Genomic DNA, 12,719 nt, shown 5'->3' on the forward strand with positions numbered 1-12,719 from the left:
AATGGTCTGAATTGTACAGTCATTACTATCTGGAATATTGCTGTTTATAAGATTTGGCTAAAGGGTTCCACAATTCCACGTAAGATACAGCATGCAGACCTGAAGCTAGACTATGTGTAAGTGGCAAGACATCCATAAGCACACATGGGTATGTCATGTATATCTCCAGAAAAATTCCCTGAAACATCTTTGTAAACCAGCTATCTCTAAGATCCAGAATTAAAAATATTAATTGATTAGAGAGCTCAGAGTTTTAAATAGAGATTACACTATCGGCCAAAACTGATCATGAACTTATCTTTCTTGCATCTATGTTTTCATCTACAAAATACTAAAAGTTTGAGAGGCTGTTAGCAACACAAATTCAGCAATGTACATCAAAGAGCTCAGCAAAGTAAATGAAGAGTTTGACTCATTTCCCAAACAGTAACTAATCAATTCTGGGGAATTATGGTTCAGAAAAAAATCCCGAGAGATTATATTTTCATCTTCTTTGAAATGAAATCAAAAACAGTCAAAACACCAGTCATTCTGGAAAGCTTTCTTTGTGATTGGTTTAACTGATGAACTTTGGCTGGTTCTACACATACTTAAAGAAACTTCTCTGTTTTTTTGGATATAAGATGGGTACTCAGTACCACAGCTCTAGTGGTTTGGAGGAAAATTTGAAAACCAGAATTTGGTTTTTTGGATGGGGGTCATATAGGGCCCCTAACGTCTATTAGGAAGGTCAGATTCAAGCAAATTACCTCTGTAACTTGCCAACAAATCAAAGAACCTGTAAATGTCACCCATTAACACTTTCCAGCCCCCTTTCTCTGTCTGAGTTCCCAATATACTTTAACAGGATTTGCATTTGAGTGACTTATCTCTCAGAGACTGAAAGAAGAGAAATGGGGGAAGGAAAAAGGAACAACACAGAGGCTCTGAGCATGCAAGGGTACACAAAGCTCCTGCACAGCAAGGAAGAACAAGGACAAGGAATACATAAAAACCCTGGCATGCAACAGATGGGAAATGGAGGTCACAGAGCCCCTTCATACAGGCATACATATCAAAAGTCTACACTTAAAACCCACTTAGTATTCAAGGCCTGCCAAATTCAGTTACATTTTTATTTCTCAGAGGGTCCCCAAAGCAGATACCTGGGGCCATCTAGTGGAGAAGAAAAATCTCACAAGCTATCTTGCTAGGCAATCCCAAATCCAAATTAAATCCCCAATAACATAGCTGATTGAGAAGGCATTTTTATTATAAGATTTTTAGGGGCTACGACTTTTTTTGCAGACAAAAGTTACCACTTATGAAACTTCTTAGGGTTCATTTTTAAAGTGTCATTTAAAAAATTTTAGAAAGATGACCAAGGTCATTTCTGACTGAAAAAAATGTTGCTTTAATAGTGCTTGTGGGAGGTTGCCTGTTGTATTTATATGATTCATTCTGAGTTATTTTAAAACTTCCAACTTGTCGGTGATTTTCTTGACAACAGGAACAAGTACAGCCTTTACTCGGGGAATAGGTATAACTAAAATGCAGTCTGTGAACAGTAAGAAAAAAAGACTGGAAATACAAAGTTATGCACAGTCACACTGGACTTTGAGACTGCAGCTTCTTTGCATGTTAATTCCCAGAAGCCATCATAGCTTATTTCATCTGTTGACAGCTGTTACAATGCTAGTGCCTGGTGATCAGCTCTCTGCATAGCTGTGGGATGATTGAGGATGCTGCACATCTACTAAATGGCTGCTCTTCTTCTGTTCTAGCAGAACTTCTTCCACTCTGCTGACCTAAGACTACTAAAAGGCTAAAATGGGTTTGATGTTTACCTCAGGCCCCAGGGCATTTTTTTCAATTACACATTTTTTTTTAATTTAGTTTTCTTTTGTACTTCAAATCCCTCACATATTTCATACTACTTGTGCATTCACTGAATAGTAAATAATAGGGTATAAGCCACTCCCAAGAGTTGGAAAGTATGAGTGCAAACATAAATTGCATCAAAGTTATTCTAGGAAATACTAGCAAAGGTGGTTTTATGCCACCCCCACTTCCTGGCTGTAGCATGGGATGGATGGCAGACTATTCCACAGGTCTGATATTTTGTAGTACAATACCCCCCCAAACCATACTATGTACTAACACTTCCCCAACATTCCTCCACTGCAGGCAAGGGGACACACCAGGTGGGGCAGAATTTCCACTATACCCAAGAAATCCTCAACTTAAAGCAGAGCTCCAAGTTACCTCTGTGAAGCTCCTGCAGCACACCAAGATGAACAGGACCAAGGAGCTACTCTATATGATATACAGGTAATAAGACAGCCGAGAGCCTTGTGCTAAATCAGACATGCAGAAGTTTTTGTGAGACTGAGTCTCACTTCATCAAATGCTGTGAAAAACTTTTACAGCTCATGTCTATCAGATAAGAGTGACTTGAATACAAGAGGCAGAAGGGAAGGAGGAGAAAGGCAAACAATTAATACTCTCATAGGCATAAAGGGGTCACAAAAGTTAATTCAGGTAATGGGTAAAACTTCATAGTCCCTGTTTAGCTGTAATAAATTCCACTCTGGGAACGATTTCTTGTTCTGCAATTTCTCATTGATTTTTAAAGTGTTGTTATTATACAAATCATCCAATAAGACTGCTCTGTGCATGTCCTTTCACAGCATCTATAAAGTGAGCTTGGTATCACAAGAGCTTATGCACCTCTGATTTAGTGTATAAGGTGCATCCCTACCTTGCCTTCAGCCTGACTTCACACTAACACAACTAACTACTTTTCTACTAATGTATAGTCAATAAAACACCAAAATGTGCATCCATTATAAATTCAGTGGTTCTACTGGATTTTAGTAAACTTAGTAGAGTATCGTAAGAAATAGGGGAGTGCTCCTTATCAGCTCTATGACATATTCATCAGATCTAACAAGTGTGATACTGTAACTGTCCACATGTCTTCTTGAAATTGCAAAAATGATTCAATAGGCTTCTTCCAGACACTATCAAAAGAAAGGTAATAAGTTAGGAATAATACCTAGAAGCTACGCCAATGGATTGCTTAGTTTGAAGGTATTTCTGAACCCCACAAAAAACACACTATGCTGCTACTGACCAGCAAATGTTTTACATACAATTAAGTGCTTAGGCTCCTTTCTTCTGGATTTAGACCTCTTCAAAATAACAGCCAACTTCTGGGACTTTTAGATTTAACCACTGTGATACATTCTGCAGACAGCTGCTGTCAAGAATCACTCAGAAACCATTACACTCTGTTTTCAAGGAGTTGTACTGGCTTCTTACTTTCAGCTTCTTATGTAGAGTCAACTCTGAGGCTCCTTCCTTTTCCTTGTCCCTGTGACAAGGTATTTAGCAGAATTTGCAAATTCGTTGGAGGTTGATAGGCCACGCCATGAGAACTTCTGCTGTGGCCTCAAACCTATGACCTCTAGATTGTCAATTGTGCCTGTTAGTGCTTGCACCACCCCAGCCCACAAGCTCTGATGTATAAAACCCTAAATGTTTATCTTGGCCCTTTAAATTAGAAACCCAGAGCAATTATAGCCCAGAGAGCACACAGGTAAATGAATGTGGAGTGCACATGGCAAGTCTCACAGCTCAAGTCGGAGGCACTGGCTCCACTTTGGAAGAGTCCTACGTTCTAAAGGACTCAAAGCTTGGAAGTGTCTTACACACCTGGACCTAGGAACCAGTGACCAAGCTTGGTTCAGACCAATTGACTGAAAAGCAGGTGGCATCCTGTATCTGGGGCCACTCAGTACAGATTGGGTACAGTGATGGTGCCACAGAGGACAGAGCTGGCATAAGTGACAGTCTCAGGATTTGTTTACACCAAGATCTCAGCCACAGGTGTTTTTGTATCACTGCAAACTCCAGGCCCAAATGCAATTATGTTAGAGCAGTGTAATCTGCAACAGTGCAGTTTTCTTGCAGGATAAATTATACCAGGACACAGTAGCTATGCTAGGGATCTATCCTGGTACAGCTACACCGATGTCAGAAATCCCTGGGTAAACCATGAACAGCATATTCTAAAATATTTCTCCCACCAATGCTCTGATGAACACCAGTAGGATTATCCATTGGGGTTCAGTGAGGATGCATCACTTTTCACAGCAACTTGCAGGAGCAGAATGAGAGAGATATTATTTATCTTTCAGAATATATTTTGAAACCAACCTGCTTCAGAGTCAGTGACCTTGTTTTCAGAGGTGCCAAGCATTGCAACACTCCAGTTAAAGTTTATTTAGCATCTCTGAAAAATAAAGCTAGGACTCCTGAATACGATTTTGTATGCATATACTGGTAGAGGTCAAAGAAACATTTTTAAAACATTCACAGCATAAGTTAGCTATAACAGCTTCATCATTAAATACAAACCACACCTCTCATTTTATTTTTCATCATCTAATCATTACTGTTGTACTGTAATATCAAAATCACCTTGATCCTGATTCTCTAAAATCTGGTAATACATAATGCATATGGTACAACAGCTGAATCCAGGGGGGTTATATTTATTTTCTCCCCCTAAGAAAACCTTTTCATTTAAAACCAAAAGCTTTCACAAGATGTATTCAAGGAAGAACAGAACATGTACTGAGTTATGGCTACTTGTAAAATATATATTTATTAATATAAGGAAACATGTGCATGTCATCTTACAAGTTTCATGCAATGACTTCTAAGGAAATAAACCCATTTAATGTTCTTGCCTTATTTCCTTGTAAATCAGCAGCCACCAGTTATATATTAAGATACAAATCTAATTCTGTACTCTATAATTGAAATCTTAATATCAATACAATATGCTTATGTTGGCCCCAAAATAATATATAATAATTACAGCATTTTGCCAGTGAGAGTTTTCATTTCTATTGCTGTTCTGGCAGAACTGTTCTGTTCTGTTCTTACTGGTGGCTACCAACCTCTAGGCAGATTACCAAAAAAATCCTATACTACTTAGGGCCTGCTTCAAAAAAGCTTCCCAGTCATAACAGTGACAGAGTGGGTGACTGTTTAAGGTGTTTAATTCGGTAACAGGGCCTTGTTCTCACCCTTGCATTGTAAAACACTCCCACAGAGAATCAGGACTTCACTGCATAATTCAAGATGACAGAAAAGAAATATTGCCCTAAAATCAGAGACCACAAACGTGGCCTCTACGTTCATATGCATCAATGAATAATTATAACAATTATTCTCCTAGAAATATGGTGCTGTATTGATAGAAATGACATAGTGGGATTTTAACAATGTCCCTAAACTGCACTACAGCCTCACATGGAAAATGTCTACCAAATGGTTTCACAGGACAGATGTTATCACCCCTCCCCCTCCAAAGCTCCTGCACTTAGACACCGAAGTCCCAACACAGCCACTGTCTGGTCCATGGGTGCAAACACTGAACCAGTGTTTTCCCAAGAAAGAAACGATGAACAGGATCGTGGATTGCCAAAGAGCTGCGAGTCCCTGCCCTGGCTCTCACTTCTTGACTTTGGGGCCCAACTCACTCTAGCTCCTCAGGAAAATGAGCCTGGGAGCAAGCCAGGCCCTGCACTACACATCCGCCCTTCCTTGCAGCAGGCAGCGTCGTTCCCCAACATAAACAATACCAAGTGGATCAATGCAAACCCAATACGAAGTGGGCTTCCCTGCCGCAAGCCAACGTGCACCCCACGCTGCGCCCTCGGGGCAGCTTCTGAAGGAGCCAGGTGCCCGTGCCCAAGGGAGGACTAGGCTTTTCTCCGTTTTTTCACGCCTCCTCACAAAGGGCCCAGCGAGAAGCCAACTCAGTAGAGGGGGAAGAAGGCCTCGTGCCAAGCAGCTCAGCCCCCGGGAGCCTGCGGCCCCGCTCCCCCACCCCAGCCCCTGGGCCCCGGCCGGATCCGGGGCCAGGCGCTGCTGTGCGGGCTGGGGGAAGGGGGGGAGCGGCGCTCGCGCTCCCGGCCCGGCCACGCGGCCCGCCGCCCCGCGCCCCCCGTGCGGCGGGGTCCCCGGAAGGCCGGCCGGCCGCCGCGCTCCCCGACAGGAAATCCTGGCTGGGCTGGGCGCTGCGGAGGGAGCCGCGGCGCCGGGTTCCGGGGGAAGTGGAATTATTTTTTACCAGCGAAGAGATCAACTTCCACATCCGGTAACAGGGCCCCATACAAAGGCGCTGACTGACCTGGAAAAGCTTGGCCGGCCCGGGGGGGTGGGGGAGAGCCGGGCGCGGGGATAGGGCCTTACCGTGCCGCCTGCCCGGCCGCTGCCGCCCGCGACACCGCCTAGGGGCGCTCGCGGCCGCCGCGCCTCAGCGCCCAAAAGCCCCACACAAAAGTCCCCGCTGCGCCCGGCGGAGGGACACGGCGAGGCGGCCCCGCGCCGCGCGATGGCTCCGGCCCCCGCCCGCCCCGCCGCGCCCGGGAGTCCTCCCCCGCCCCCGCGGCCGCCGAGCGGGCGGCGCGTTGCGGGGCGCGGGGCACTTACCATCGGGGTGCGGGATTATCTTATTACACAAATAGCCCCGACAAAAGGGGGGCTCGGCGGAGGGATACGGCCTCTCTGCGCCCTATTGCGCATGCGCTGCGGCGGCCCGCGGGGGGAGGGGAGCGGGCTCCGGAGGGGCCGCCATGTTCTGTCCCGGCTTCCCGCCCGAGGGGACTGGGGGCGGGGCTGCTCCCGCCTGCCGGGAAGGGGCCGGGGGCACCGGCCAGGCCGTGGTGATCCGCCTTCCCCGCTGCGAAGGCCCCGAGGGAGCTGGCGCGGTACCCCCCGCTGTAGTGCCTCGCCCTGGCCGCCGCCCCCTGCTTGCTCTCGCTCTTGGCGCCGCGAGTTGCTCGGCTGCTCCCCAGCTCCTGCCAGCCGGCCCCAGGGCTGACATCCGCGCCCCAAACCTGCTCCTATCCCTGGGCCTTTGCTGCTGCCTCTCTTCGGGGACCACTCTGCTGTCCCCTGTCCACGTGGAGACTGTTACCAGTGGCATGACCCTGCTCCTGGCATGGTGGACATCAGTACTCCTTAGGTTTCCTTCTGTGGAGGGAACTTCTTTTTATCGTCATAATTTAGTCTAGGCCTATTTTGCTTTTCACTTAAAAGCTGCTTTACTTGCCTTTCTGAAGAGTCCTAGTATGAGTAACCATTGATCCAAGTCCTAAAATCGTGTCTCTTTAAATAATAAATTAAACCTCAGGTGGCTACGGTACAATTGGGCGGTTAAATATCTGCAGTTTAGAGATCAGAGAGAACAAAAGGTAAGCCCTGTTGAAACGGGTGGAAGTTATAACCTAGCAACTATGGCTGGGTTCTGACCATAACTACGTGCTGTCAAACTTGCTGAGTTTCTTGGTGAGGGACATCACTTCCCAAAGCCTGCTGAGTCCTACTTTCCTCCACCTCATTCAGAAACTTGCACTGACTCTCTGTCACTATCTTTCTAAAGTTTATCGGCCCTGAAAAGTAAGTACAACCTCCCCTTTCCTTCTGGGGGTTGCAAATGTTTACATGCAGGTGAAGAACCCAGAAGTCTATCATTCATTACAGTTTTCAATTGCTGATGAGTCTGTTCTCAAAACCTGTTTGTACTGCTAAATAAAACCTTTTCTCTTGGAGGCATAATGTTGTTTACTCAGCAGCTGCTGATTACAGAAAAATATTTTTCTCCCCAAAACAAACAAGGCCACTGGCAGTGTTTAAGTGTTCAATGCAAGTACTGATATCTGGGGCAGCAAAATAATTCCTCAGAGTTATTAAGTCACATATAATAAAATCAAATTGCTTCTGAATACCAGCTAAGTTTCCGTGAAGCAGTGTAAATGAGCTTTTATTATGTCCTGATCCAAATTTACTTTATTTTGGAAAGGCCAGTTCTAATAACCTTTCCTCCTCCTGCCTACTGGGAACTATCTTTTCAAAAAATAGTTTGCCTTCAAGTTTCTGCCACTCTAATTGTGATGAGTGCAGCTAACATAGATTAATAAAGAGGAAGCTGTTTGACAACAGAATGATTCGGAAATGGGAGCTTGTTTAAGTAAGTTTTGCAGTCAACTATAAGACTTTTATTTTTGTAATGGTCATTTTTAAAGGGTACACATGACAGAACTCACAACAGGCCAGGCAGCAATATTAGTCTGTGTGAACTATGTCTTCCAGACTCTCTTGAGGAGTCCTCAAAGGTTAAATTGTACTCTTCTTTACCTGAGAAGCAGAATATGGTTTAAGGTTTTGTTTCCATTAATATTAATTTAATTAACTGAAATGTAGCAAAGTGTGTCATAACTAAGTAAGGCTATTTCTATGTTTTAGCAGATCACCTCAGATAGCAAAAATTACAGACACAATTCTAAAACATGCTATTGTCCTGCCCATACAAGCAAGATCTAATTTATAACAGAATCCCTCTACATCACACTTTCTGCATTTCCAGTAGTCCATGATCCTTGGGATCACAGTAAAAAGTGTAAATAGTATAAACAATAAAAAGTGATTATGTTGATGATGTAATAGCTCAATCTAGTAACCTAATTTCAAGACACAAATAGTTTCATAGGTTCATAAAGGTTGATATTTGTGGTTCTAATAAAACTTTTTTCCATAATTGAATTAACTTTATCACAAAAAGTTCTAATCCTATTCTGTCATATTTGTTGACAGATTATGCCCAGCACATATGCAGCCTTGGACTGATGGAAGAATAGAGGAGATTCCCCACCAACACCCATGCCAATCCACACCTGAAATCACAAGCTCTGATTTCAAAGAGGAACCCAAGTGCCATGTGTTACCTAAACCCTGAAATGCGGAGCTTAAGTAGTGCACAGGGCTTCTGTTATTCTTCTGAGTAGTAAATTTTACCCACAACACACAAGGTAGTCCCTGATTAAATGGGCCAAAAAAGCAAGCACAGAGGAAAATGATAGTGAAACAGACAGAATAGTACTGAGGGAGACCCTATTATAGAGGGTATTACTACATGTGTGATGATGATATAATAGTCCCCTCTGCTAGCTGGAACCTCCAAGCTTTGTACTGAAAGCTTGGAGGCAAGCTATGCAGATACTAGGGAACTCAGGTTCTTTTTGGTGCATGGAAGAAAATACTGTGTCTGAACAGGTGCTTATTTTTTTACATTATAAAGGATACTTTTAAATACGCACTTCTAACATTGCTTAGTTAGGACATTTATTTTGTTTAAAACTGGTATAAGATATACCTGCTAAAACTGGGGGGAAAACAGGTCATACTTAAAATATCTTTCTGGTAAAGTTGGAAATAGAATTTTTTGCATTAAGGCCATTATAATGTGTGTCTTTAAAGGATTTCAGCATAGTAACATATTTATGTGTCTTGTCCAAACGGGCAACAGCAAAGCATGTTACAACTGAGTACGGATTTACCATGTTTCAGCAGATCTCTCCAGATGGTAAAAATTATGATAGATGAGCTGGTAACATCTATGTGATAAAATACATTTCTCATGTGTATGCTCTTCATATACGCTCTACTGTCACTGCATCTCAAACAGGAATTATTTTTAAACAGCCTGCCAAAGTATTTCTTTCTTTCTTTCTCTCCAGTCACTTATCAGTGATGGGTTTAAGTTATAATATTTAGCTCTGATGGGTGCTGAGAAGTGGACATTTTATATTACTAGAGAGGAGAATTTAGTGGCTTTCTAGTGAGACACCACACCCTTGTTCCTTGCCATGAAGGTCTTGAGAAATTGGGAGTTTTGGGGTACATTATGAAAAAACTACATCAAGATTTTTTAAGTTTATACAAATATACTGGTTAAAGTTAATTGGACTCCTGGTTTTAAGAGAATATGGTTTTGAAATAGTTTTATGTTTTGGTCCATAAATTATTGAATAAATATATTGGATCCAGAAAATTACTGAGCACATGCTGAAGTGCTTTATTGGGTTTGGTTTAATATGTGGCTGTGAGCTGGAGGTTTTATTGGACCAGTTTTAGAGTGATCTTCACATCTCACTAGTTGCCTTGCCATTCACGATTTGCTGTAGTTATCCTGAACCCACACTGAAAGAACTCTGATAACATGCTGTTAAGAACTATCTTTGTATTTTTTTTGTTTTCTTCCCTTTGCGAATCAGACACGTCCTTAAAACACATCAGTACTATAATGGATAAAGAAATTATAATGGTAAGAGATATAGGCAAAGACTAATTCCAAGGTCTAGAATTGTTCCCGGTAGTCCATTTTGAAAGTAATTAACATGGTATTTATCAGTCATTTCCACACCTGGGCCTCAGTCATGGATGTCAGCATATATGACATCTTTTCTCATTTCTGCCACAGATATGAATGACATTATTGGACTGAGATGAGAATACTCTTTGTTAAAGCTATTGTCAGGGCAGGCATGTCTTGGTCTGCTATTAGGTACCATGTGAACCAGTACAGCCTGTTCCATGGTTGGGTTGTCAGTGACTAAACTGGTGCCCTCACCTGGGCTAGCCTGGGTGAGGAAGGTGTGTGGCAAGGTGAGCCAACGGCCATCCATACCTGGAGAGGAGATGGGCACCACCAGGTCATTTTGCTCGAAGAATCATCAGTGATACAAAGCAACTCGGCTAACCTCATGCAGTGTGGAGGAGGGTTGTTACAGCATAGAAGGTGCCCCAATGGTCACAGCGGCCTTGGGACTGACTTGACTTGTTAAAGCACTTGGGACAGTGCTGGTAAAAGTTGTTTTGCAACACCACACTTAATAATTTTATAAAATTCTGTTTAATCATTTAACAGCACATCAGTCCACTTTTCTCTGATACTAACGTCCCTTATCATTAGCTTCCTTTATACATATTTTATTGTGATAACACAGTATCGGAAAAGGTATGAGGACTTGCACTCCCACTAGATTGACTGCTTATCTAAGTACAAATAGGCATTGCAAATACTGATGTGTCCTGCAAGTACACATCAAAACCCCTGATTTCTCAAGACCTTCATATCAAGGAGCAAGTATATTGTGTCCCACTAGAAAGCCAGTAAGCTCTCCTCTCTAGTAAGAATAAGTTGTGCGTCACAGATTACATAGATACAAAACAGCCATATACATGTTTATGTCAAGATTATACAAGGAATCTAAGTATATTAAGCATTTCATGTTTTTGTGAGCATCAGCTGACTTGGACTCTGAACATGCTTATAAGTAAGGAGGCATGGCATTAACCGTATAGCGCTGACAACAGGCTAGGTTCTCCTGTCTATGCAACAGACTGGAGACAGCCTGTGGGAAGCTGCCCCGTCCAGGGGAAACTGGGCCAGCACAAAGCTGACACATACAGCTCCACCTCTCCCCTGACAACCGGAGCCCACCCTGGGGGCTGGAGATGTGGCCAGGCGAGGCTCTGCCAGACCCTCTTCTCTGGAGTAGAAGTAAGAGCTGCGCTCCGCGACACAGGCATGGGTGAACAGACAGAAAGGGGGCTGAAAATGGTCATTGGTTCCACCCGTTGTCCGATTATGATCAGCATCTGTGGCGAAGGGGGGCCGACACTAAAAGTTTGCCCGGGGCTGCCAGAAGTCCTGGCTCCCCCTGCCAAGTCGGACTTACGGCGGGGCTCGACTGACTGCCTGCGCGCAGGGCGGAGCCTGTCCCAGCACGTGCTCGGGCCTGGTGGCCACGACGGTCAGGATAAGACAGCTACATCCTCTCGGCCTCCCACAGTCAATGTCGGGTCTGTTGCGTCTAGCGTCTTCGTGCCACGCGAGGCGGCTTCTCCAGCTCCCGAGCAGCTGTGGCGCCCCCCGGGCCGGCGCCGGCGCCGCTTCGGGCCGGATGGGGAGGAGCCTCCGGCGGGAGGGGGGCCGGGCGCTCCGGAGCTCCGCCTCGGCAGCCATGGCCGTGTAGGGCCTCGGACATGGGCCTGCCCTGGGCCGCCTGGCGAGTCCCCTCGGCGGTGAGTACGCGTCGCGCAGCAGCCGGGCCAAGGGGGCAGCCGAGGTCGGAGGGCCGGGAGGGAGCGGCGGGGCTGGGAGGGAGCGGACGGGACGGGCCCCCTGCCACTGACCTTGGCCGGGCCGGGTGGGGGAAGGCCGGCGCCCTTGCCGGCCGTCGGGCGGGGAATCTCACTTGGGACAGATCAGTGAATCCGTTTCGCTTTCTGGTTCCCGTATTTGGGTCATGTCTTGCTTGGGCCCAATCACGTTTCACAGGCTGCCCCCAGAAAGTCTTAATGCACTTTGGTAATTTGGGGGACCCCGTCTGGGGCACACTAGGAGCCACTTGAGTTTTGTAGACTCCCGACCGACCGGCGCAGACCAGTGCTGGGTGGTCAGGAGCACTCTCCAAGTGCTGGACCTGTGGCCCAGTTGGTCTGCAGGGGAGATCTCCCGTGGGGCGGCCCAGTGCTAGGGGTTCAGCCCATCTCACATCCGCAGGAAGCTGGTGTGTGCTGACCTGTGTGGTGGTGTCTGTAGGTGAGACTCCGTCCTCTTGAAACTCTGAAGTTGGGGATGTGCAAGTCTGATTCCAGCAAGCCATGTGCGGGCAAAACATAAATACTAAGAACCAGAAGAACCTGTTCTCAGTTTATTAGAAACCACATATAAAAGAGAGGATAACTAGTGTGCAGTAATTAGCATGTATATCTTCCAGCCCTAAACTTCTTCTTCATGTGTCTTACAGATTCACGGTTGTGTTGTAAATGGCATGCATTGCTTCCGCTGTGACTAGTATAGGCACTGCTTACTC

At 45.2% G+C, this 12,719-nt stretch overlaps 2 protein-coding genes across 7 annotated transcripts in view; one reads left to right on the plus strand and one right to left on the minus strand.

Annotated features, from left to right (window-relative positions):
* GABPB1 (GA binding protein transcription factor subunit beta 1) overlaps positions 1 to 11,767 on the minus strand; it is a 55,509-nt gene extending 43,742 nt beyond the window's left edge. Inside the window, exons 1-2 of one of the 4 annotated variants that reach the window (XM_090029057.1) lie at positions 11,580 to 11,767; positions 6,490 to 8,196 (exon numbers count right to left, since the gene is read on the minus strand). In XM_090029057.1, coding sequence (XP_089885183.1) covers positions 6,490 to 6,492 — 3 coding nt within the window. In that variant the 5' untranslated portion in view covers positions 6,493 to 8,196; positions 11,580 to 11,767. The other 3 variants (XM_090029060.1, XM_090029058.1, XM_090029059.1) reach the window with 3 other exon arrangements.
* Positions 11,768 to 11,784: 17 nt separating this feature from the next.
* Positions 11,785 to 12,719, plus strand: part of USP8 (ubiquitin specific peptidase 8) — a 37,692-nt gene continuing 36,757 nt past the window's right edge. For 2 of the 3 annotated variants that reach the window (XM_090029056.1, XM_090029055.1), the window contains exon 1: positions 11,786 to 11,925. The gene's annotated coding sequence lies outside the window, so the exon portion shown is untranslated. Of the gene's footprint in view, positions 11,926 to 12,719 lie in introns of all 3 variants that reach the window. The other variant, XM_090029054.1, reaches the window with a different exon arrangement.

Source organism: Crocodylus siamensis, chromosome 15 (assembly GCF_052110815.1).
Source record: "Crocodylus siamensis isolate JL-2025a chromosome 15, ASM5211081v1, whole genome shotgun sequence".
NCBI lineage: Eukaryota > Metazoa > Chordata > Crocodylia > Crocodylidae > Crocodylus > Crocodylus siamensis.